Source organism: Balaenoptera ricei, chromosome 2, assembly GCF_028023285.1.
Source record: "Balaenoptera ricei isolate mBalRic1 chromosome 2, mBalRic1.hap2, whole genome shotgun sequence".
Taxonomy (NCBI): domain Eukaryota; kingdom Metazoa; phylum Chordata; class Mammalia; order Artiodactyla; family Balaenopteridae; genus Balaenoptera; species Balaenoptera ricei.
Window position 1 is genome coordinate 100,513,578 of NC_082640.1, and position 26,694 is coordinate 100,540,271.

The window sequence follows — 26,694 nt, forward strand, 5'->3', positions numbered from 1 at the left end:
CATCTGGATTTCTTTTACATGTTTTTAGACATTGCAACTATCCCTACTGTGGTGGTTGTGTCTAAACTAAAAAAAGTAGGATACTCTCCGCAGACCTAATGAAAGGAGATAATGCACAGAGAGAGCCCCAGGGAGCACAGAGGGAGTGTTCAGTAATGATTAAGAAGTGTACTATGATTATTGATGCTAGTTACCTATTTTTTCTACCAGCTCTCTATAACTCTGTCGAAATGAAAGAATAATTGTTAGTCATAAAGTGATGAGTAAAGGCACTCCTGCCCCTCCCTTTTGTTTGTTTGTTTGTTGTTAACTCATTTAAGGGTCTTAACGCCTGGAATGTCAGTGTTGAATTCTTTTCTAGTGCCTTGGGAGTATAGGAAGAGACGGGGCTAGTGGTCACCTCTGTATTCCTTGTTTACCACATCACAGACAAATACTGGAGTACTAAAAATTCTTAAAAGATAGAATCTGATCTATTCACTTGGAAAACCAGTTTTAAAAACACTTTTTAAAAAAAACAGTGAAGACAGAGAAAATTATATGTTTTCAGTTTTTTTTTTTTTTAAAAAGGAGACCACTGCCTAGGAGGGCAGACTTCTGGAAATGTACAAACATGGACTTTTAACAGTGTTATCTTCCATTAGTGGAATGAAAGATGGAATTTTTTATTTTTTTGGCCTAATGACTTTTCTAAAAAATTTTTTTACAATAAATGTTATTCATAATAGTAAATATTTTCTGAATGTGGAAGAACTGGAATTTCATACACTCTTGCTGGGAATGGAAAATGGTACAACTACTTTGGAAAACAGTTTCACAGTTTTTAAGAAAGTTAAACATATGCTGGCCATATGACCCAACCACTCACTCTAGGTATTTACCCAAGAGAAAATGAAAGTGTATTTTCATGATGAGGACTTGTACAAAACTGTTCAAAGCAGCTTTATTGGTAACAGCCAGAAATTGGAAACAATCCAAACTTCCATCAACAGGCATACAATGGAATACTATCAGCAATAAACAAGGCATGAACTATTGGTACACAGATTAATGGATGAAATAATGAGGCTGAAGGAAAAAAGCAAGACAATAAAGAGTACGTGCTGTATGATTCTTTTTATTTAAAACTCTAGAAAAAGCAGACTAATCTATGTAACAGAAGCAGATGGTTGGTTTCCAGAGGGTGGAGGGAGCATCAGGAGGCTAAGGACGCTTGATCCATTATCTTGAGTATGATGATAGTTTCTCAAGTGTGTACATGTAGTAGAACTTATTAAAGTGTATACTTTAAGTGTAATTTATCATACGTCAATTATACCTCAGTAAAGCTCCTTTTAAAAAGAAATAACCTAATAAGACTCCACGCTTCCAGTGCAGTGGGCATGCGTTCAATCCCTGGGCAGGGAAGTTCTACAGGCCGCGTGGTGCGGCCAAAAACAAATCAAAAAAACAAAAAAACCTAAAAGCACAGGTACCTGTATCTTTGTTAGGCCAAGGAAGAATGAAGTCCTTGTACAGAAAGAAAAAGAAGGATATTGAAGTGGGGAGAAAATAGGAATAGGTGAAAGCTCAAATGAGTTGGGTTGCACCTCAGTGGATCTCAGTCAGCACTTTTCTGAGGTGAACTCATCAAACGGCCAGAAAATCCAGGCCCCCTGGAAGGAGAAGAACAAGCACCTGTAGGACATTTGTGCCTGGGCTCTTTCAAATGTTATGTCACTAATCAAAGTGTGGTACATGCATCACAACATCAGCAACACCTAGGAGCTCTTAGAAATGGAGACACTTGGGCCCATCCTAGCCTGCATTTTAACAACATCCCAGGTGATTCGTATACACATTAAAGTTTGTGAAGCCGCTGCGCCAAACTACTCAACAATCCAGAAGGTAGGTCTTACTTTCTTTTACAGATAAAGAGACAGTTTCAGAGAATTAAGATGCTTGTCCACGTTAGCTCTGAGCTATGATTCCAATGCTGGTCCATGTGATTCGAAAGGGCTTATAACGTCCACCTGACAACCACTTCTGAGAAGGGGTTCACGGGAAACGGTTCACTGGGTGGCTTGGATCAGGGCAAGGATTAAAAGCATATGAGAAGGTGCAGAGAAGAAGGAACAAGTAAGACAATGTATGGTAGTTGTTATTTAACTCACATTTGTTTTTGTCTGCCCACAAAAATAATATATGCATATGATAGAAAACTGGAACAATCAAAAAACTATAGGGAATTCCCTGATGGTCCAGTGGTTAGGACTCCAAGCTTCCACTACAGGGGCCCCGTGGTTTGATCCCTGGTTGGGGAACTAAGATCCCACAAGCTGTGCAGCGTGACCAAAATAAATTTTTTTAAAAACTAAAAATAAATTAAAAATAAGAAAAACTATAAAGAGGAAAATTAAAACCACAGTGACCCTCCAACCCAGAGAGAACTATCGTTAAATGGTTTAATTTAATGAGTCTGAAGGTGGTTGCCTGCTCAGAAGTCCATCCTGAAAGCATGTCTCTATGTGTATAACTGAGTCACTTTGCTGTGCAGCAGAGATTGGCACGGTGCTGTAAATCAACTATACATCAATTAGAAAAATAGAATTAACAAAAAAGTCAATCCTGGTTAGATCTGTTTTGGAGCTCGCAATCCTCAGTCTTCTATGTTAAATTCCACTGAATACAGCCAATGTCAGTTGAGTGCAGGCTTTGTGGCAAATGGAAATACTGTAAGGATAAATCAGAAGATGCCAGACTGCCAACCAGGAGAATCCAATCTAGAGTTCAAATCAGCCCAATAATTAATTTATTAGCAGCCACCTAAGGTGTTCATGCCGACTGAATTCTCAGATTTGTGCTGTTACATAACAGGCAACAGACCCAAAGCAAATGGGACACAGAGGGGAGCTGTTTTGTTTCCTGATAGTTACAAAGTCAGACGCCATACAAAGGAGGGGAAAAACCTCACAAGATCCCAGGAAGGCAAGTACTGTTTTCACTAATTGAGGGAGAGTATGTGGGAAGCCTAAAGTTGAGACAGGTGAAGTATCTCGTTGGTGAGGAATCTCTGCCTCACAGGCTTGCGTGTAACCACCACGCTCTTCCAATTGCCAGGGTGATTTAATTGGGAAAATCATACAGACCTGGTATAAAATAAATCAAGCAGTACAGAACTATAAACAGTAGTAACCACAGTGTTTCAAGCACTTTTTATTTTTAATTACAATTCTGATACATGAATGTATGTCTGTTGCAAAAATACAGTCAGAGGTCTACTGAGTGAAAGTGAAAGTTGCCCTCCTGTGTCTCTTCCCGTCTCACTGTCCTCTCCTCTGGAAACATTGTTAAGCTTTGGTGCCTATCCCTTCGTGGATATATATTGTATATAGTTTGGAAGGTGAGGAATTTTAAAATTATAACTACAGAGACTGCTATTATTATGTGTTAAGAACTCAGTGCCCACTAAAAGCATGAAGGGGGTTAGAGGTAGCATCGGTCCTCAGCTTGGATGGAGAGAGGGTTAGGGAAATGCTGAAGCCAAGACCCCCTGACACTGTGGGGACAACAGGACAATCCCAGGAGCCAAGGATTGGGCACCGTCCCTGGGGAATGCTACGCCCAGTGACTAAGTTACTGGCACAGCTTCCTTTCATGGGTGTTTTCCTCTCATAGGTCCTTGGGTCTGCATCTCAGAACCTACTTAAAACTGCAGAATTCCTGCTTGGACTTTCTATCCTGCCTTGGATTCTATTCAGCACTATTAAAAATGAAGACTCTCCTTCAAATGCCCTTTTTCCTTTTTGGCAAATTCCTGTAAGCCTCGCCTTCTCACTTTCCACATTGCTTGGCTGACACTTGCCTCTGGCCAATTACAGTGTGTGGTCTTTTCTGGCTGTCCCCTGCTATGTTGAACCTGCATCAGATCCTTTTCTCTCTACTCTCTGGTGTCTTGGACCTTTCTAAACTCTTCTCCTAAAAGAGGACTGTGAAGAAACCAGTGCCTTGAGGGTTGAGTGGGTGAGGTGGGCTCCACCATCTCCCCGACGAAGCCAGGCTATGAACGGTGGGGTGTGGCTCAGAGAGAATTCATTCAGCATTTATTGGGGGCAAGGGAGATTCCACAAAATTTGGATCATTCTATAAATACTTACTGAACTTGCTTATTTCCATTTCATAATATATCATCGATACTATCCATGTCGTTATGTACAGAGCTGCCTACTTATCATTAACAATATTATACATTTTTCCTTACCATACCTTGTGGTAGGGAGACTAATGCCTCCCCCCCTCCCCCCAAAAGAAGATGTTCATAGCCTAATTCCTGGAGCCTGTGAATATGTTACCTTACATGGCATAAAGGGCTTTGCAGGTGTGGTTAAGGTTAGGGACCTTGAGATGGGGAGATTATCAGAGATGATTGGGGTCAGCCCAGTGTAACCACATAGGACTTAACAGCAGAGAACTTTGTGACTTCCCTGATGGTCCAGTGGGGTTAGGACTCTGAGCTTCCACTGCAGGGGGCACCAGTCTGATCCATGGTTGGGGAACTAGGATCCTTCATGCCTCGCTGAGTGGCAAAAAAAAAAAAACCGCAGAGAACTTTCCTGACTGTGGTCAGAGGGAGATGTGACTACAGAAGTATGATCAGAGAGATGCAGCATGCTGGTTTTGCAGATGAAGAAGGGACCATGAGTCAAGGAATGTAGGCAACTTCTAGAAGGTGGGAAAGGTAAGGACATGGAATGTCCCATAGTCTGCAGAAAGGAAAGCAGCCCTGCCTTAATGTTAAGCCCAGGAGACTTGTGTTGGACCTCTGACTTACAGAACTGTAGGATGATAAAGTGTGTTGTTTTAAGCCATCAGGTTTGTGGTAATGTATAACAGCAGCATGAAAAAAAAGAAACAAACCCCATTCGTACTGCTCCAGAATCATACAGTTTTGGGCCTTGGTTGCCAGGAGCCTAGCGCAGTGTAAATATTTGCCTTTTCAATGTTGTCTTTACCTGTCGGTTAACCAGATCTGGCCACACAGCGCATTTTGGGTACTCTCGTGTGAGGGAGGGCTATCATCAGCTCAACAGCTGAGGGGGGAGGAGTTTTGCTGTAGCCTGGCTTGGTCAGAAGCCCTTGGTCCTCCCCCTCCTACCACTGCCCCAACTGAGCTGGGTCATCCCCAGTGATGTGGGCCCAGCTGGCCCTGCCATTTCTGGACTATTTCTCTGACAGCACGCACCCAGTGGGCCAAACCACTCCTGCTCTACCTGCCGTTGCCAGTGCTGAACAGGGAAGGAGAGTAAGAAGAGGAGCCCTCTAGTCCCCAGGACAAAGGTGCCGCAAAGCTTTGGCTTCTTTCTTCTTAGCCTGGCCCCAACCTATCCATCAGGCCTCAGTGTTCACAGCAATCATTCAGGTTCTACAAACCTTTACTGTCACCTTGCTAGGTGCTGGGCACTGGGCTGGTCTGGGGAAAACTCTTTCCTCAAAGAATTCATGGACTCTGGTTTATATACCTTTAATAGATTATGATTCCAGGGAAGCAGCCTATTCCACATGGAGGGGTCAAAGAGCCTGTGATCGACTTTGGAGCCAAGAAAAATAATGTGGACTTAACCTTTAGACCATGATGCTGGTGCCAGTGGAGCTGGGGTTTTGTTTTTGTTTTTTCCTTGTGGTTTTCTTTTGAGCATTTTTTGTTTGATATTTTAAAAAACTTTTCCACTTAGCTTAATTTTTTTCCAATTATAAAATTCATATCCATTATGAAAAGTTCACACAATATAGGTAAGAATAAAGATAAAAATTTAAATCACCTGTTAACCCTCCATCCAAAAATATCCACTGCTAATGAATTGATGTTTGTTCCCAGACTTTGTCTATTCATATACAGATATAAGCATGGGTATATATGTTTGGAAAGATGTAATCATTCTGCTCATATTTCTTTGCAACAGCTTTTTTATTTAATGATGTGTCATGAAAATATATCTCTTTCTATAATAAAAGATGTACATAGTTTTTTCATACTTTCGTAGCATTTCATTATATGAATATTCCATATTTTTATCCAATCCTGTATTGGGGATGTTTCCAGTTTTTTTCTATTATAACTCATCCTGCACACTATGAAACTGCCCTTTGGACCATGAACTATTTAATGGTCATGGTAGTGGTGTCAGCCATTCGGGTTTTATGCTAATCCATCTATTTGAAAGTAAGCAGAAAAGTAGAACTTACTCCAATCTATTTAACATTTTATAAAGGGGGCTGAAATGCAATAAACTGTCACAGTAGAGATTATTAATAGTCTTATAACCATGACAAAAGAGCTCTAACTTGCATTTTTAGTGTAGAGAATTAGCTTCACTTTTAGTTTTATTCAGAAGTTCTGTAAAGCCTGTGTGTTTCAGCTGAACACAGGATGTGGGCACAGAACCCAGAATCGCTGAGGGGCTAGATGAGGCGCAGATGGGTCTCAGGTTTTGCCACCAGCAGTCCCGAGGTGCTTGTTTTTTTAAATAAATTTATTTATTTATTTATTTTTGGCTGTGTTGGGTCTTCGTTTCTGTGCGAGGGCTTTCTCTAGTTGCGGCGAGCGGGGGCCACGCTTCATCGCGGTGCGTGGGCCTCTCACTATTGCGGCCTCTCTTGTTGTGGAGCACAAGCTCCAGACGTGCAGGCTCAGTAGCTGTGGCTCACAGGCCCAGTTGCTCCGCGGCATGTGGGATCTTCCCAGACCAGGGCTCGAACCCGTGTCCCCTTCATTGGCAGGCAGATTCTCAACCACTGTGCCACCAGGTAAGCCCAAGGTGCTTGTTTTTGTTGTTGTTTCTTTTTCTTTTTACTCCTGAGCTTCTGAACCAGTTTTCCATTTACAGCAGCCAAGAAGATATGGGATTATCTGTGTAACTCATGCAAAAGTGTTTTTAACTTGAACATCTGGCTTCTACATTCTGAGCGTAGTACCCATGAGTGGGTAGCCAACTCAAGCTCACGGGACCCAGTGAAGGGCAAGCATCACCAGGTGGACCTTAGGGGTCCACAAGCACCCTGCCCTGAAGCACTGAGAACTTGGCTGCTCAGTAATCACCTCAAGATCCACCCAGGGATTTCCTATCCAATTTAATGGAGCAAAGCTTAAGGATTGAGAGACCATAACTTCACACAGTTCCTATTAAGGGTGTGGAAAACAGGGATCCTCTTTTTAAATATCTGCTCCCCAGTAGTGATCCCAACAAACTGTACTCACAACCATGGATGGTTAAAAATGCACTTTAATTCTCTTGCCCTTTCAAGGGTTTTCTTTCTCATGAGTTTGTGTTCTGACATTTCTACCAGGATGCAGTGGTTGGGGATGCTGGCCCTTTAACAGGGGAGCAGGGGAGGGGCTGGGAATATTTTTTTTTTTTTTTTTAAAGAGGATGTATTTTGTTTTCTTGTTTGTTTAAATTTTATTTATTTCTTGGCTGCATTGGGTCTTGTTGCTGCGCGTGGGCTTTTATCTAGTTGCAGCGTTGCAATGTGCAAGCTTCTCATAGTGGTGGCTTCTTTTGTTGCGGAGCATGGGCTCTAGGCAGGCGGGCTTCAGTATTGCAGTGCATGGTCTCAGTAGTTGTGGCTCGTGGGCTCTAGGGCGCGTGGGCTTCAGTAGTTGTGGCGCACGGGCTTCATTGCTCCACGGCATGTGGGATCTTCCTGGACCAGGGATCGAACCTGTGGCCCCTGCGTTGGCAGGCGGATTCTTAACCACTGGGCCATCAGGGAAGCCCTGACTTGTATTTTCCTAATGACTAATGTGTTGAACATGTTTTCAAGTGCTTATTGGCCATTTATATATGACTTTGGAGAAATGTCTACTTAAATCCTTTGTTCACTTTGTAATTGAGTTATTTGTTTTTATTGTTGAGTTCTAAGAGTTCTTTATATATTCTAGACCTTTCTGAGGTATATGATTTGTAAATATTTTCTCTCTTCTATGGGTTGTCTTTTCACCTTCTCGATGGTGTCCTATGAAACTCAAAAGTTTTTAAAAGTCAGTTTTTACCTTTTTCGGGTCACTTGTGCTTTTGGTGTCACGTCTAAGAAACCATTGCCTAATCTGAGATCATGAAGATTTTTTTACAAGAGTTTTATAGTTTTAGCTCTCACATTTATGTCTTTGATGGATTTTGATGATTTTTTGTGTATGGTATGACTAACAGACCCAACGTCATTCTTTTGCATGTGGATATTCCATTTTTCCAGCACCATTTGTTGAAAAACTTACCTTTATATACTACAGAATATCGCTGTAGAACATTTGAGTAATAGAGGAAAAAAGGAAATTTGTCACTTATAAATCTATTACTCAAAGTGATCTTGTTTACTATTAGGATTATTTCCTTATAGTTGTTTTTTCTTAAATATTAATGTTAACAATCAGGTGTTATCTAGTTAATCTTATCAATTTTATAGGTAAGTACTGTTATTATTTCCATTTTACAGATGAGGGAACACAGAGAGATTAGGAATTCTAATTCAGATGTACTTGGGCAGTAAGTGGTAGTGCCAGGATTTGAACCCAGGCAGTGTGACTGCAGAGCCTCTGCACTTCTACAGTGTGCAGGCGTGTGTGAGTTAAATTATTATTTTGTGGTATTACAGCATTGTTCTAGCCTTAGTCTCCCCCTACATACAAATGAGTGAATATGTATGATTTAATTGATAACAACAATAATAACAAAACACATACTCTTGTTCCCACCATCCAGGCAAGAACTCAGGTATCTCCAATATCTTTAAATGTGTGCCCCTCCTGTTGAATGTGTGTGCCCATCCCCATTCTATTCCCTTACCTTGCCAGCCTCAGAGTTAACTACCATTCTGAAATTTTCTACCATTCCCTGTTTTTCTTTATCTTACTTACTCCATATAAATATATACCCAAATAGTGCTATTTAGTTTTGGCTACTGTTGAGTTTTATATAAAATGGAATCACTGTATATATTTTGTGGGGGACTTGCTGGGTTTTTCTTCACTCAACATTTATTGTGATTCATCCATGTTAATTTTTATAACAACAATTCATTCAGTTTCACCCCTGCATAGCATTCCATTGTCTGAATGTATCTTTATCCAACTTTAGATTGTTTCCATTGTTTGCTGTTAGAAACAGTGTTGCAGTAAACTTTTTTTTTAATAGATCTTTATTGGAGTATAATTACTTCACAATACTGTGTTAGTTTCTGTTGTACAACAAAGCGAATCAGCCATATGCATACACATTTTATACATCTATTGCAGCCCATGTGCAAGAGTTTCTCTATGTTGGTAGTAGAATTGCTGGGTCATAGGGCATGTGCATCTTTAATTTTACTACATAATACTCTAGTTTTCCAAAGTTGTTTTATCAGTTTATGCTCTCAACAGCAATGTAATAAGTCCTCATTGGGGTATGTCTTTGCCAACACTTAGCATATCCAGATTTTTAAAACTTTTGCCTATCTGATGGTATGATGGGTTTTAATTTGCATTAATGTTAAACACCATATATATATGGTGTGGAGTTTTTTGTAAAATGACTATTCAAGTCTTTTGCCTATTTTTCTCTTGGGGTGTTGCCTTTTTCTTAGTGGTTTGTAGTGTTTGATATATTCTAGATACCAATCTTTGTTGTAGGTGTGGTGAATATATTCAGATCTGTGGCTTGACTTTTTACTTTTTTCATGGGGTCTCTAATTTTAATGTAGTTCTAAATTTTAATGAGATTAATCAGTCTTTTGCTATATGCATGTAATTTGTGACTTCCATGTTGAGGTCAGAAAAATGGTTTTATATTTTTTTCCTATGTTTAAAATTTTTGAATCTTGCATCTAAGTCCTTTTCTGATGGAACTTAACATTTGTGCATAGTGTGAGGTAGGGACCTATTTTCCCTCCACATATTGATAACCATTTGTCTCAGCACCGTTTTTTTTTTCAGAAGTCCTTCCTTTTACCATTGATCTGAAATGTCTTGTATGTCAAGTTTCCATAGATGCATGAGTTTGTTTCTGGGCTCTTTTCTATTCCATTGGTCTTTGTCCATCCCTGGGCCAATACCATCCTGTTTTAATTATAAATCTCTCACTTTATTATTCTTCAAGTGTGTCTTTGTCTTTCTTCCTCCATTAACCCTCTTCCGTATTTTAGGATCAGTTTGTCAAGTTTCATGAAAAACTATTAAAATTTTGTTAATAATTACATTAAATCTATATATCAAGTTGGGAAGAAGTGGTATCTTTAGGATATTTAATCTTCCTATACATAAACATACTCTCTCTCCCCATTTTTTTAAGTTTTCATTAATTTCCTCCAATAAAACAATTCCTACAATTTTTCCATTAAGAGCTTCCATTAACATCTTTTGTTAGCTTTATATTGGTATATGCATTTATATTTAAACACTGTATATATTTATTTATTTTTTTTTTATTTTTTATAGACGGTGATTTTTTTTTTAAATGTAACACCGTTTTTTTTTTTTTTTAATAGCTACTTTATTTATTTATTTATTTATTTATTTATTTATTTTGGCTGTGTTGGGTCTTCGGTTCGTGCGAGGGCTTTCTCCAGTTGCGGCAAGCGGGGGCCACTCTTCATCGCGGTGCGGGGACCGCTCTTCATCGCGGTGCGCGGGCCTTTCACTATCGCGGCCCCTCCCGTTGCGGGGCACAGGCTCCAGACGCGCAGGCTCAGTAATTGTGGCTCACGGGCCCAGCCACTCTGTGGCATGTGGGATCTTCCCAGACCAGGGCTCGAACCCATGTCCCCTGCATTAGCAGGCAGATTCTCAACCACTGCGCCACCAGGGAAGCCCCAACACTGTATATATTTAAATGTGTGTGTATTTAAATTTAAATACTGTTATTTGAACATATATAGCATATATATTTATATATACTTAAGTACTATGTATATTGCTATTATAAATTAAATATTTTTTAATTTACATTTTGTTACCAGTATAAATGCATTTAACTTTTATGTTGATTTTTGTGTCCAGCAAATTTGTTAAATTCTCTTATTAATCCTAATAATTCATCTTTTATACCTTATTGACATTTCTATACAGTTAATCTATATATAACATCAAAATAATATAATTTTGTTTCTTCTCTTCAAATCCTTATTCATTTTACTTTTTTTCCTTGTCTTAATTTGCTGCTGGGACCTCTAGTATAATAACACTCAGAAGTAGCATTGGGCCTCCTTATCTTATCTCTGATTTTACCTGTAAAATACCGGTATCTCTCAATGTGTGTATGTGTCTGTTTATGTGTGTTAAGAAAACCCTTATAAGTCTAAGTAAATTAGCCTGTTTTTCCTCCAGCTATGAGTTTTTTATCATAAACTCACTGAGTGTTGAAATTTAATTGAACACTTATTCTGAATCTTTGAAATAAGCATATAAATCATCTCCTTTAATCTGTTACTGTAATAAAGCACATTAATCAATTTTATGATTTTTAATGTGAAATATAACATTCCTTTAAAATGTGCAGAATATATGTACATTTAACAAAAAATTACAAAGCAAAATCTCTTGTAACCACCATCCTTGTCAAGAAATAAAACATTACTAGCACTCCATAAGCTCCTGTGCCCTCTACTAGTTAGATATTAAATATTCAGTTTATGTGCTTATTTAGGTTGATTTCTTTTTACACAAAACTGATACATTTCCTTTGCTCTTCCTTTCTTCTCACATTTTAGGCCTTCTCTCTGCCTGAAGTGTATCATTTAGAATCTCCTTTAGTGAGGATCTAAAGGGTACTGAAATCTTACTCTTTATCTAACGATGTTTACTTTGCTGTCATTTTTTAAAAGATATTTTTGTTGTGTATGGAATTCTAGGTAGGCAGTTGTTTTACTACATTCATGATTACTTTCTGCTATGTTCTGGATCCCACTGACATTGAGAAGTCAGCTGTTGTTCCTTTGAGAAGCTGAACACAATGTTTTACCATTGTTTTAATTAGTGAAACAAACAAAATGGGTACAACCAAGTCTCTAACAGATGTTAAGAGGTAAATATGAATTTTATATGGCAAAATGTTTTATCCACTATAACAAATTTCCATAATTCTGAAAATTATCTTTCAAAATTTTTCCAAAATTCTAAGAAAAATTACAAATTGGAGGCTTACTCTAAACATGCATACTATCTTATTATCCAGTTTTGTATGCAGAAGAGACTGAAGAGTTCAGATTTGACCAAGATGTTGATGTTAAACCTGAAATTCCGTCTTCCCCACCTCTAGGCTGCCAGAGCCCCCACAACAGCTACCTGCCAAGACAGGTCAAACATGGAGACATAGCGCCAGTTACCTGCCAAGACAGGTCAAACATGGAGACGTGGCGCCCTAGGTAGAATTATAAGGAAGATGATATTTGCGGTAACATCAATACAACTTCTGATTTATATGCGTAAAGCAAAAAGCATATCAGCATTAAAAAGCAAGACAACAATAACTGAATCACTTTGCTATACAGCAGAAGTTAACACAATATTATAAATCAACTATACTTCAATAAATTTTAAAAAAATAAAATAAAAAATAAAAAGCAAGACAACAGAATTTGGAATTAGTCCAATCCAAATGAGGCATCTTCAAACCTGAAAAAAAGAAAAAATGGAATATTAGTAAATACATTTATTTTATTTGGATTACAGATAGCACCACCAAACTTATGTAACTTGTGCTGTATAAATAACTCACTGTTGGTAAAAGTAGTAGGTGCAGGTGATTTTCTAGATCCATTAAAAGAGCATATCCTACTAGTTTATCCCACTGGTTTCCCCACGACCTTAGAGGAAAGAATGCTGGTACTATAGTTCAGATTCTGGCTCTACCATTTAGTAACTGTGTGACTCTGGGCAGGTCACCCAAACTCTCATGCTCTCGAAAATTACCTTCCCTGTCCTACAGTGTAACAGGAAATTTGAATATGTTTTCAGTGCCAAGATACCCTGTGGAGTAAAATTTCCCAGAAAAGCTGGATTATCTGCTTCTGGCCTCCAACTGAAGATGCAGAGAAGTCCAATTGCTCCCTGTTTCATGCTGCTACAGATACTTGCAAGATACGTCTGTTATAGTAGCTTTACATTAGGTTACAACAATCTGTTTCCATTTCTTTCCTCTATTGGACTGGGAGCTTCTAAAGGCAACCACAGTGCCCACACACTTAGGAATGATGCGTCTGCAGAACCATGTCACTCTTCCCTTCTGGCTAAATAACAAAGTAACTGCCATGCAAAGGAAGGGACGGTTCACTTTTGAAGGCCCAGAGATGCCCAAGGCAGAAATGGCAGAAGAAAGAGGAAACCGTTGCGGGTGCTGTGGGTAACCGCTGCCTCGGTCCTGTCACAGCACACCTGCAGCTCTTCTGTCCTCCCTTTAGAGGGTCAGTGATGCTGGCAGAGCCCCACCCAGGGCCACATGCCTTCCTCATGCCACCCCACAGGAGAAGGGAATGTGACCCCATGGGGTTCTTCTCTGCCTGCTAAATTGCTACCCTGATTAATGTCCTCCAGACGGTGAGGGTTATCATATTAGAGCTGTCTATAACAGTCTCCAGGATAGTGACATTAAAAAAAGATTTTCTGGGGCTTCCCTGGTGGCGCAGTGGTTAAGAATCCACCTGCCAATGCAGGGGACATGGGTTCGAGCCTTGGTCCGGGAAGATCCCACATGCCACGCAGCAACTAAACCCATGCACCACAACTACTAAGCCTGCGCTCTAGAGCCCGCGAGCCACAACTACTGAGCCCACATGCCACAACTACTGAAGCCCGCACGCTTAGGCCCGTGCTCCGCAACAAGAGAAGCCACCACAGTAAGAAGCCAGCCCACCACAACGAAGAGTAGCCCCCGCTCGCCGCAACTAGAGAAAGCCCGTGTGCAGCAACAAACACCCTACACAGCCAAAAATAAATAAATAAATTTATAAAAGAAAGATTTTCTTAAGATTAGAAACCCACCTCCATGATGCTGGTTAGTGGTCTCGATCTACAGAAAAGAAAATGGAGAAAGAAAAAGAAAAACAGTTAAGTTTCACTTTTGAAATACTATGTACTAACAAATGTCTAAAACTGTTATAAATAAAGCCGGCAGAAGAGCCCACTGTCCCTCACCGTGAGTGTCTTGTTAAGAAAAACCCAGGAGGTGCCCACCTTGCCTACTAGCCTTAGACCCCAAGCCAGCCAGAGAACTGCAGGAGTCTAGGATTGGAGGGCACAACCACAGCAGGGCTTACAGACAAGGCCGGTGCCTTCCTGAGACTCTCCTTGGTCCTGAGTATCCCTGAGGCTGTCAGGAAGGCCCAAGGGAGCCAGCAGGGAAGAACCACTGGGAATGCCTGTGCACTTGTGGAAGCGCTGCTACTGCCCCCTGCTCTCACTACAGGGAAACCACTGTCTCAGTGACCACGCTGTGCAGAGATCTCTCAGAAGGTGCCACTAATCAGAGCTTTAATAACATTCCCTGATAATCCCAGTATGCAGATGTTTTTATATCAAGGCAGCTTTATGCTGTGGCTATGTTCAGATACAACTGTCAGCAGCTAAGGAAGGGAACTTACCCCACTTAACTATCTTGGGCTCGCTGAGAGTAACATGTTTCACGCGGCAGCTATACTGATCCACTGCGTTGGGAGTGAACGCAGTGTGGACCAGAAGGTAGAAAGACCAGTCCTTGCTGAAAGACAGGTCTGACTGCTCCACTTCCATCTTCTCCCCATTCTTCAGCAAATCAATCTCAATCTGGGGTGGATGGAACCCAGACACATAGCAGTTCAGGTAATTTGGTTTTCCATTCTCTGCGGGGTGTCGTGAGTAAACCTGAACCTTCGGAGGACCTGAGGAGCAGCAGGGAAAAGACAGATGAAATTGCAGAGTATTTCACTTGGGGCTACCTTGGTCTAAAGCTAGATCAGGCCCCAGGTGTTTATATTTGATCCTCCATTTCTCCCAATTCCATTTCCCCTCATGCCAAATGAGCTTCCATTTTTCCAAAAGGCAGCCTCCATTTTCTGGGATAAACCATGACTTAGTATCTTTCCCACATAATTCCCCTACACATGCCTTCAGGGCTTTTTCTAGCAGATTTCTCTTAACATCTTCTTCTGTCAATGGAGATTGTGCTGTATCTTTAATAATCTCTCTGTGGAGAATCTCAAGAACTTTTCATGGCTCTTCAGCACCCACAGAATTCCTTATCATTCAAGAGTATACATGATTTGGCCCTAATCTACTTATCAAGCTTCGTTTCTCACTTCACACTCCCTCCAGATTAGCCACATCAAAAATTCCCGTTATTGTACGCTGTTTCAACCCAGTCAATTTTTTCCCCCTATGTTTACTCCTTTTTTTTTTTTTTTTTTGCCTCCTGCCTAGATCCAGACCAATCAGACTTCTCAATATGTGCCTAGTACAGTGCCTGGCACACAGCAATTGCTCTGTAAGTGGCAGGTGTAATTATTTTACCTCCTTGCTCAGGTTCCTAACAGAGTCAACCGAAAGTATATTTCTACAAAACACAACCTCTTCATCATGTCCAGAGTTTATATGACAAATCTCTATCTGAATCTGTATCTGATTTCATGAGCTAGAAAACAAAGAAACAAAAACTGAAACACCTACAGGAGCTGGCAAATACCTTAAATGAAGTAGTTGGGCTGGGTAAGAACAACAGGGAAGGGTGAGGACTATGGCAAATGGGAGAGAACATACTCTCCATTAGGACCAGGTGGAGTAATGCATGTGACAGTGGAATTTGTATTTTTAATTAGCATGCTCAAGTGATTGCCATAATCTGCCAGGTTGGGAATATTGCATAATGCTACAGAACAGTGGCTTCCAAAATGGGATGCATGTCTAGACCCTTCATGGGGATGTGTAAAGAAAATATTATAAACTCTATTTCTATATTTTTCTTCCAAAGTGAAGTGTTACTGCTCCTGAATATACAGACTGATATAAATATATATATATAACCACTTAAATACAAATATACTCAGAGTACATGGTTATAAAGGTCAGCTCATCCTCCATGTCCAGTGGTAGAGAGAAGGTGGAGTACCAGGCCACTCTGAACAGATGTATCTGTCTAAAAATGTCCCATCATCAAAGAAAAGGTCCCTAGGCCCACCAACGGCTAGACTGGAAATACCATGAAGCCTCGATATATTTTCATAGTTCAAAGTGAAGATAATTCAGAAACCTCTTTGCATTTGAGCTTCTAATAATTAGAACATAGTAGGTGCTACAGTAGTGAGAGCACAGTTTCATCCCACTTGGAATTCTCTCTCTGAGGGAGCTAGGCAGTTTGTGGGTTTTTTTTTTTTTTTTTGGAAGAATATCACAATAGTGGCTTCTAAGAGGAGGAGGTGTATCAGACAGGCCTGGGTTTGAATCTGCCCTCAACCACTTACTGGCTCAGGGTTTTGGGGAGAGTTATTTGAGTTTCTGTAGTTTAATCGAAAAATTATCTACACCCAGAGTGAAATAAAACCCACACAGGGGAAAGAGCAGAAAATAGATCCCCCAGAGGGAATCACAATTACATGTTTCTTGTATACGTTCCGGAAATGGCCTTGTATATCTTCCAGGCATGTACTACTTAGGAAATTTTCAAATTCAGATAGTTTTTAATGTTGGCTTGCTATTTTTCTAAAGCTATATGCCACCACAAATATCAATAATAGTGATAATACAGACATTATGCTGCTTTTGTAAATAAATTTTAAACTTCCTTTTTCTCATGAACAACAACAAACAAACAAACACACAAACAAACAAACAAAAACACCCGCTTCACAGAGCCTTTTGTGAGAGAGAAAAATCTGAGGGTCCGGTATATTGCAGGGTATTTAGAAGGTACTCAGTATCCATGGTGTCGCTGACAGACAGCTTGGGTAAGCATATTGATTACTCTTATCCCTAGTTTTACAACCTTTCTGAATGATAAACCTTCGCTTACTCAAAACTGAAAGTAGAGACTCAGCTCATCTTGGAAAGAACCAGGCAAGGAGCCAAAGGAGGGGCCCTCTGTGAAGAAAGGCAACAGGGGCCCATGTCCGCCCAGCTTGCTCCCGAGAATCTCACCCCAGAAGGTTGTGAAAAACGCACGGATTACAGGCAAAGGGCTCACGACCCGCCAAATGCTCTGGTCAGGCTCTACTGTCTGCCATTAATCCCCTGCGTGATTAAGTCACTTCAGCTCTTCGAGCCTCTCTTTCCTCATCTGTGACAAGCTGATGATAAAGGCATCCTGTTTACATCGCAGGCGCATTTCACAATTAAATGACAGCGCATAGCGCAGGTCAGTGAGCCGCCAACGGGTAGCTCTATGATTATTACTAAGAGTGACAGGTAGCGAGAACAAGAGAATGAACGACGTGAAACGGTATGTAAACACCTCAGGACATTCCACAAAAGTCGCGTGCAACTTCCTCGCCGTGGTTTGGTCGTCGCGTATTTGGGAAAAGTGCAGAGCGTCAGCTGAACCTGGCGGGCGCCTGGAGGAAGCTCGAGGCCCTCGGGCTCCCAGCGGACTGATACACCCTGGCGGCGACTCCCCCAAAGCCCACGCGTGGTCTCCACCCATTCGCAGCCCCCAACCCAGCCCTTTGGGACCTGCCAGCCCGCCCTCCGCTCCCGCTGCGCGGGGGGAGCCAAAGGCCCCGCGAACCAGCGGAAGAGAACCCCTCCCCCACCTCGGTCGCTCTGTCCCGACCCACCCGGTGCGGGCGTGCGAGAGGTCCCCTCCCCCATCCCGGGGAAGCAGGCGTCCTGGGCTCGCACCCCCTCCCCACTCCCCACCCCCCCACTGCCTCCACAGCCTGAGAGAAAGCCGCGTGCTACTCCACCGAGTCGGGAAGGAAAATTTGGGAGCGGGACCTGGGGGTACGGAGTTAGTGCCCAGTGGCTGCGAGCGGGACAGGACGGGCTGGTGGAAGAGGGAAAGGGAGGAGGGGACACTCACGCGGGACGGCGTCCAGGCCAGACAGCGAGAGCAGCCCGAGCAGGACCAAGGTCACGAAGGGAGCCATCGCTACAGGAGCAGCCCGGGTAGCGAAGTGAGGGCCCGGTCCCGCGCCCGCACTTATAGTCCACGCCCAGGCCGCCAATCAGAACCCTGCCCGCCGGGACGTCACCGGTCTCCTAGCGAGCGAGGCCCGGGCAGGTTAGAAAGAGGGACTTCCCGGTTTTCAGTTTCATTTTCTGGTAAGTCTCGTGATGCTTAGGAAGGCAGGGTTCAACCGGGTGGATTCGCTGTCTGTACATCGGCGCCCTCTTATCAGGGGTGCGCGCCCAAGCTTGGGGCGCGGGCCACCCACCCGAGAACTTGAGTCTGGAGGAAGCTTCGCTTTTCGGAACAGCACCAGAAACGCTCAGTCACTTGCTCCCCAAGCATGCCCCAGCGAGTCAGGAGCCTAGAACCTGGTTTTCGATCGGGAAAACTGAAGCCCAGAAAAATTAATAAGCGTAAGGACAGAGATTGAATGGTACTGGGCAGAATCAGAACTTGGGTTCACAATTACAGCCCGGAAGTACGCTGTAGGGCTTCTGGATTCTTTGGGCAAGAAAAGTCGTTCAGAAACCTCGAGGCCTCATGAGGACAGCTCAGAGAACCGTCCAGAGTGAAGGAGGACCTTCTTGCTTCCTGAGTCCTTTCAGGGAAAATCCTGTGCGGAGAAAGTGTGGCCTGTATCTTGCCGCTGTAGTTTAGGTAATTTTCTTTGTTTTGTTGATTTGTGGGGAAATGACCCCTGATAGTAAAAGGTAAAAGCAGTAAGTGCTTAGAGCGTTAGACTTTACCGACCCCTTGAGGAACATCATTCCCTGCGAATTACCACACTAGAATGGTGCTTGGCATGGAGTAAATACTTGGTAAACTGACTGAATGAGTGAATGGATGGATGGATGGAAGGATGGATGGATGAACCTACGAATGAAGGAACGAACGAACATGCGAGGGAATACGTGAGTAAACATTAGGATGTAGGAATTACCCCGTTACATTTTAATGGATAGGAAAACAAAGGCTAAGTGTTAGGTTTCAGACGGGCCTGATTCATTTGTCATTCGTGCTTCAGACACTTGGAAGATAAGAGGACTGGACAATTTTAGTGAGAATTTCGCTTGCATCTGCTGTGGGCCCAGCCAAAGAAGTTAGGCCTACTGACTCTAAGACCGTGTCAGTGTTAGACTCCTTAAGGAAACCTCCACTCTAGAGATACCATAAAAAGATGCTGACATCACCTGGTGGCTGAGTCCAGGGATCTATTCTGAGTGGAACACTCAGAAGAGGGAGTGAACCATGGGGGCGGGGAGGGGCAGAGATCTTGGAAATCACCCTAGTTTGCAGTTTGAAGGGAGTTGGGTGGTGCTTCCCCAAAGAGCACAACAAATGTCATCTGGATTTCTTTTACATGTTTTTAGACATTGCAACTATCCCTACTGTGGTGGTTGTGTCTAAACTAAAAAAAGTAGGATACTCTCCGCAGACCTAATGAAAGGAGATAATGCACAGAGAGAGCCCCAGGGAGCACAGAGGGAGTGTTCAGTAATGATTAAGAAGTGTACTATGATTATTGATGCTAGTTACCTATTTTTTCTACCAGCTCTCTATAACTCTGTCGAAATGAAAGAATAATTGTTAGTCATAAAGTGATGAGTAAAGGCACTCCTGCCCCTCCCTTTTGTTTGTTTGTTTGTTGTTAACTCATTTAAGGGTCTTAACGCCTGGAATGTCAGTGTTGAATTCTTTTCTAGTGCCTTGGGAGTATAGGAAGAGACGGGGCTAGTGGTCACCTCTGTATTCCTTGTTTACCACATCACAGACAAATACTGGAGTACTAAAAATTCTTAAAAGATAGAATCTGATCTATTCACTTGGAAAACCAGTTTTAAAAACACTTTTTAAAAAAAACAGTGAAGACAGAGAAAATTATATGTTTTCAGTTTTTTTTTTTTTTAAAAAGGAGACCACTGCCTAGGAGGGCAGACTTCTGGAAATGTACAAACATGGACTTTTAACAGTGTTATCTTCCATTAGTGGAATGAAAGATGGAATTTTTTATTTTTTTGGCCTAATGACTTTTCTAAAAAATTTTTTTACAATAAATGTTATTCATAATAGTAAATATTTTCTGAATGTGGAAGAACTGGAATTTCATACACTCTTGCTGGGAATGGAAAATGGTACAACTACTTTGGAAAACAGTTTCACAGTTTTTAAGAAAGTTAAACATATGCTGGCCATATGACCCAACCACTCACTCTAGGTATTTACCCAAGAGAAAATGAAAGTGTATTTTCATGATGAGGACTTGTACAAAACTGTTCAAAGCAGCTTTATTGGTAACAGCCAGAAATTGGAAACAATCCAAACTTCCATCAACAGGCATACAATGGAATACTATCAGCAATAAACAAGGCATGAACTATTGGTACACAGATTAATGGATGAAATAATGAGGCTGAAGGAAAAAAGCAAGACAATAAAGAGTACGTGCTGTATGATTCTTTTTATTTAAAACTCTAGAAAAAGCAGACTAATCTATGTAACAGAAGCAGATGGTTGGTTTCCAGAGGGTGGAGGGAGCATCAGGAGGCTAAGGACGCTTGATCCATTATCTTGAGTATGATGATAGTTTCTCAAGTGTGTACATGTAGTAGAACTTATTAAAGTGTATACTTTAAGTGTAATTTATCATACGTCAATTATACCTCAGTAAAGCTCCTTTTAAAAAGAAATAACCTAATAAGACTCCACGCTTCCAGTGCAGTGGGCATGCGTTCAATCCCTGGGCAGGGAAGTTCTACAGGCCGCGTGGTGCGGCCAAAAACAAATCAAAAAAACAAAAAAACCTAAAAGCACAGGTACCTGTATCTTTGTTAGGCCAAGGAAGAATGAAGTCCTTGTACAGAAAGAAAAAGAAGGATATTGAAGTGGGGAGAAAATAGGAATAGGTGAAAGCTCAAATGAGTTGGGTTGCACCTCAGTGGATCTCAGTCAGCACTTTTCTGAGGTGAACTCATCAAACGGCCAGAAAATCCAGGCCCCCTGGAAGGAGAAGAACAAGCACCTGTAGGACATTTGTGCCTGGGCTCTTTCAAATGTTATGTCACTAATCAAAGTGTGGTACATGCATCACAACATCAGCAACACCTAGGAGCTCTTAGAAATGGAGACACTTGGGCCCATCCTAGCCTGCATTTTAACAACATCCCAGGTGATTCGTATACACATTAAAGTTTGTGAAGCCGCTGCGCCAAACTACTCAACAATCCAGAAGGTAGGTCTTACTTTCTTTTACAGATAAAGAGACAGTTTCAGAGAATTAAGATGCTTGTCCACGTTAGCTCTGAGCTATGATTCCAATGCTGGTCCATGTGATTCGAAAGGGCTTATAACGTCCACCTGACAACCACTTCTGAGAAGGGGTTCACGGGAAACGGTTCACTGGGTGGCTTGGATCAGGGCAAGGATTAAAAGCATATGAGAAGGTGCAGAGAAGAAGGAACAAGTAAGACAATGTATGGTAGTTGTTATTTAACTCACATTTGTTTTTGTCTGCCCACAAAAATAATATATGCATATGATAGAAAACTGGAACAATCAAAAAACTATAGGGAATTCCCTGATGGTCCAGTGGTTAGGACTCCAAGCTTCCACTACAGGGGCCCCGTGGTTTGATCCCTGGTTGGGGAACTAAGATCCCACAAGCTGTGCAGCGTGACCAAAATAAATTTTTTTAAAAACTAAAAATAAATTAAAAATAAGAAAAACTATAAAGAGGAAAATTAAAACCACAGTGACCCTCCAACCCAGAGAGAACTATCGTTAAATGGTTTAATTTAATGAGTCTGAAGGTGGTTGCCTGCTCAGAAGTCCATCCTGAAAGCATGTCTCTATGTGTATAACTGAGTCACTTTGCTGTGCAGCAGAGATTGGCACGGTGCTGTAAATCAACTATACATCAATTAGAAAAATAGAATTAACAAAAAAGTCAATCCTGGTTAGATCTGTTTTGGAGCTCGCAATCCTCAGTCTTCTATGTTAAATTCCACTGAATACAGCCAATGTCAGTTGAGTGCAGGCTTTGTGGCAAATGGAAATACTGTAAGGATAAATCAGAAGATGCCAGACTGCCAACCAGGAGAATCCAATCTAGAGTTCAAATCAGCCCAATAATTAATTTATTAGCAGCCACCTAAGGTGTTCATGCCGACTGAATTCTCAGATTTGTGCTGTTACATAACAGGCAACAGACCCAAAGCAAATGGGACACAGAGGGGAGCTGTTTTGTTTCCTGATAGTTACAAAGTCAGACGCCATACAAAGGAGGGGAAAAACCTCACAAGATCCCAGGAAGGCAAGTACTGTTTTCACTAATTGAGGGAGAGTATGTGGGAAGCCTAAAGTTGAGACAGGTGAAGTATCTCGTTGGTGAGGAATCTCTGCCTCACAGGCTTGCGTGTAACCACCACGCTCTTCCAATTGCCAGGGTGATTTAATTGGGAAAATCATACAGACCTGGTATAAAATAAATCAAGCAGTACAGAACTATAAACAGTAGTAACCACAGTGTTTCAAGCACTTTTTATTTTTAATTACAATTCTGATACATGAATGTATGTCTGTTGCAAAAATACAGTCAGAGGTCTACTGAGTGAAAGTGAAAGTTGCCCTCCTGTGTCTCTTCCCGTCTCACTGTCCTCTCCTCTGGAAACATTGTTAAGCTTTGGTGCCTATCCCTTCGTGGATATATATTGTATATAGTTTGGAAGGTGAGGAATTTTAAAATTATAACTACAGAGACTGCTATTATTATGTGTTAAGAACTCAGTGCCCACTAAAAGCATGAAGGGGGTTAGAGGTAGCATCGGTCCTCAGCTTGGATGGAGAGAGGGTTAGGGAAATGCTGAAGCCAAGACCCCCTGACACTGTGGGGACAACAGGACAATCCCAGGAGCCAAGGATTGGGCACCGTCCCTGGGGAATGCTACGCCCAGTGACTAAGTTACTGGCACAGCTTCCTTTCATGGGTGTTTTCCTCTCATAGGTCCTTGGGTCTGCATCTCAGAACCTACTTAAAACTGCAGAATTCCTGCTTGGACTTTCTATCCTGCCTTGGATTCTATTCAGCACTATTAAAAATGAAGACTCTCCTTCAAATGCCCTTTTTCCTTTTTGGCAAATTCCTGTAAGCCTCGCCTTCTCACTTTCCACATTGCTTGGCTGACACTTGCCTCTGGCCAATTACAGTGTGTGGTCTTTTCTGGCTGTCCCCTGCTATGTTGAACCTGCATCAGATCCTTTTCTCTCTACTCTCTGGTGTCTTGGACCTTTCTAAACTCTTCTCCTAAAAGAGGACTGTGAAGAAACCAGTGCCTTGAGGGTTGAGTGGGTGAGGTGGGCTCCACCATCTCCCCGACGAAGCCAGGCTATGAACGGTGGGGTGTGGCTCAGAGAGAATTCATTCAGCATTTATTGGGGGCAAGGGAGATTCCACAAAATTTGGATCATTCTATAAATACTTACTGAACTTGCTTATTTCCATTTCATAATATATCATCGATACTATCCATGTCGTTATGTACAGAGCTGCCTACTTATCATTAACAATATTATACATTTTTCCTTACCATACCTTGTGGTAGGGAGACTAATGCCTCCCCCCCTCCCCCCAAAAGAAGATGTTCATAGCCTAATTCCTGGAGCCTGTGAATATGTTACCTTACATGGCATAAAGGGCTTTGCAGGTGTGATTAAGGTTAGGGACCTTGAGATGGGGAGATTATCAGAAATGATTGGGGTCAGCCCAGTATAACCACATAGGACTTAACAGCAGAGAACTTTGGGGCTTCCCTATATATGCATATGATAGAAAACTGGAACAATCAAAAAACTATAGGGAATTCCCTGATGGTCCAGTGGTTAGGACTCTGAGCTTCCACTGCAGGGGGCACCAGTTTGATCCATGGTCGGGGAACTAGGATCCTGCATGCCTCGCTGAGTGGCAAAAAAAAAAAACCGCAGAGAACTTTCCTGACTGTGGTCAGAGGGAGATGTGACTACAGAAGTATGATCAGAGAGATGCAGCATGCTGGTTTTGCAGATGAAGAAGGGACCATGAGTCAAGGAATGTAGGCAACTTCTAGAAGGTGGGAAAGGTAAGGACATGGAATGTCCCATAGTCTGCAGAAAGGAAAGCAGCCCTGCCTTAATGTTAAGCCCAGGAGACTTGTGTTGGACTTCTGACTTACAGAACTGTAGGATGATAAATTGTGTTGTTTTAAGCCATCAGGTTTGTGGTAATGTATAACAGCAGCATGAAAAAAAACAAACAAACCCCATTCGTACTGCTCCAGAATCATACAGGTTTGGGCCTTGGTTGCCAGGAGCCTAGCTCAGTGTAAATATTTGCCTTTTCAATGTCTTTACCTGTCGGTTAACCAGATCTGGCCACACAGCGCATTTTGGGTACTCTCGTGTGAGGGAGGGCTATCATCAGCTCAACAGCTGAGGGGGGAGGAGTTTTGCTGTAGCCTGGCTTGGTCAGGAGCCTTGGTCCTCCCCCTCCTACCCTGCCCCGACTGAGCTGGGTCATCCCCAGTGATGTGGGCCCAGCTGGCCCTGCCATTTCTGGACTATTTCTCTGACAGCACGCACCCAGTGGGCCAAACCACTCCTGCTCTACCTGCCGTTGCCAGTGCTGAACAGGGAAGGAGAGTAAGAAGAGGAGCCCTCTAGTCCCCAGGACAAAGGTGCCGCAAAGCTTTGGCTTCTTTCTTCTTAGCCTGGCCCCAACCTATCCATCAGGCCTCAGTGTTCACAGCAATCATTCAGGTTCTACAAACCTTTACTGTCACCTTGCTAGGTGCTGGGCACTGGGCTCATCTGGGGAAATTATTTTCTCAAGGAGGAAATGTTTAAGATGTTTTATATGTTTACTTGTTATTTGTTTTTCTCCTGTGAATTTCCTGTTCATAGTCTGTCAGCCAAAGTCCCTGATCACTAGGGACAGACACTGCCTGATGTAGCAGAGAAGGAGTTTATTTAAAGACTATTGCGGGACTTCCCTGGTGGCGCAGTGGTTAAGAATCCGCCTGCCAATGCAAGGAACACGGGTTCGCGTCCTGGTCCGGGAAGATCCCACATGCCGCGGAGCAACTAAGGCCGTGTGCCACAACTACTGAGCCTGCGCTCTAGAGCCCACGAGCCACAACTCCTGAACCTGCATGTCCCAACTACTGAAGCCCGTGCTCTGCAACAAGAGAAGCTACCTCAATGAAAAGCCCGCACACCGCAAGAAAGAGTAGCCCCTGCTCCGCGCAACTAGAGAAAGCCTGCGGGCTGCAATGAAGACCCATACAGCCAAAAATAAATAAATTAATTAATTTTAAAAAATAAAAAAATAAAGAATATTGCTAAGCAAAATGTTATCAACTGCTAAGTAAAGGATACACAGAAGTTAATTTTATTATCCTCTCAACTTTTTGTCAGACTGAAGATTTTCAAAATAAAACACTAGGAGGAAGAGGGTACTGAGGACACAGAGGCCCACAAGTGTTCAGAAAGTGATTGCAGCCCAACCTGGATCTCTCCCGTTCTCCGACCATGCTCCCAGCTCTGAGGACGATTGACACCGCTATCTGGAGGTTCTCAGCCAACTTGAATGAGTCCACCTCTTCCAGCAGGATGGGTGACAAGAGCCAGCCTGCTCCTGAGCTAGCCTCAGCTCTTCTGTACAGTGACTTTCACCTCAGTGGAAATCAACTACCACGTTTCAGATAAAGCAGGAAAAGATATTGATTTTCATCATGCCTCTCCAGGAATGAAAACCTCAGTTTTTGAACAGAGAAAATCAGGTAGAGTACACATGGTGGACACTAAGGTTGGTGACTATACATTCAGCACCATTTCTGAAAGGTGACTTCCTCTGAATTAATCCTGGATAATATGGGGGAACAGGACCAAGCATAGGAGGAAATATATTATAGGCACAGATGAATTGGATATGAAACCAAAAGACATCCTGGAACCATCTTCAGCATCAAATCAGGGTTAGGCAAATATAGTCATATCCATATTCTGCTTAGAGCATTTAAAGCTCATGATCAAAATTTACAAGGAAGCAACTTTGATAGAGTTGAGTTCTGATCCATGAACAATTTAATGGTCATGGTAGTAGTGTCAGCCATTCAGGTTTTACGCTAATCCATCTTTTTGAAAGTAAGCAGAAAAGTTGAACTTAGTACTCCTATTTAACATGAAAAAAAAAAAGATGCTGAAAAATGCAATAAACTGTCACTGTCACTGTCCTTAATAGTCTCTTCCAACTTGTTTTCAGACAGTCTTACATGTAAAACAAATATAATTTAAATGTGAAAGGAAAATCTTCACTTTTGTCTATGTAATCTTATTTATTCAATTGTAATTCATTCAATTTTGTGTAACAGAAATATTTTAGAGCTTAGGTATAATTCAATGAAACCCTAAACTGCACTTTCCTAAGGTGAAAAAATTTTCCAAATATTATAGGTGATTTAAATGAATGAACCTTGAGACTTCCCTGGTGACACAATGGATAAGTCTTCACGCTCCCAATGCAGGGGGCCTGGGTTCGATCCCTAGTCAGGGAACTAGATCCCACATGCATGCTGCAACTAAGAGT

General features: G+C 41.9%; 1 protein-coding gene and 1 pseudogene across 1 annotated transcript; one reads left to right on the forward strand and one right to left on the reverse strand.

Moving 5' to 3' along the window:
* Window positions 1-11,456: 11,456 nt before the first annotated feature.
* On the reverse strand, window positions 11,457-18,102 carry LOC132359425 (beta-2-microglobulin). Its single transcript, XM_059913393.1, has 4 exons — window positions 17,991-18,102; window positions 14,587-14,862; window positions 13,988-14,015; window positions 11,457-12,622 (listed from the first exon to the last, which is right to left on the reverse strand). The coding sequence occupies exons 1-3, from the start codon at window positions 18,055-18,057 to the stop codon at window positions 14,002-14,004; spliced, it is 357 nt and encodes a 118-aa protein (XP_059769376.1). The 5' UTR covers window positions 18,058-18,102; the 3' UTR covers window positions 11,457-12,622; window positions 13,988-14,001.
* A 7,535-nt stretch (window positions 18,103-25,637) lies between these two features.
* On the forward strand, window positions 25,638-26,332 carry LOC132360105 (transmembrane emp24 domain-containing protein 5-like; annotated as a pseudogene).
* The last annotated feature ends 362 nt before the right edge of the window (window positions 26,333-26,694 follow it).

Coding starts and splice junctions, on each gene's coding strand:
- LOC132359425 (XM_059913393.1), bottom strand. CDS start 18,057: ATGGCTCCCTTCGTGACCTTGGTCCTGCTCGGGCTGCTCTCGCTGTCT. Junction 14,863..17,990: donor TGGCCTGGACGCCGTCCCGC/GTGAGTGTCCCC, acceptor GCTGCTCCTCAG/GTCCTCCGAAGGTTCAGGTT.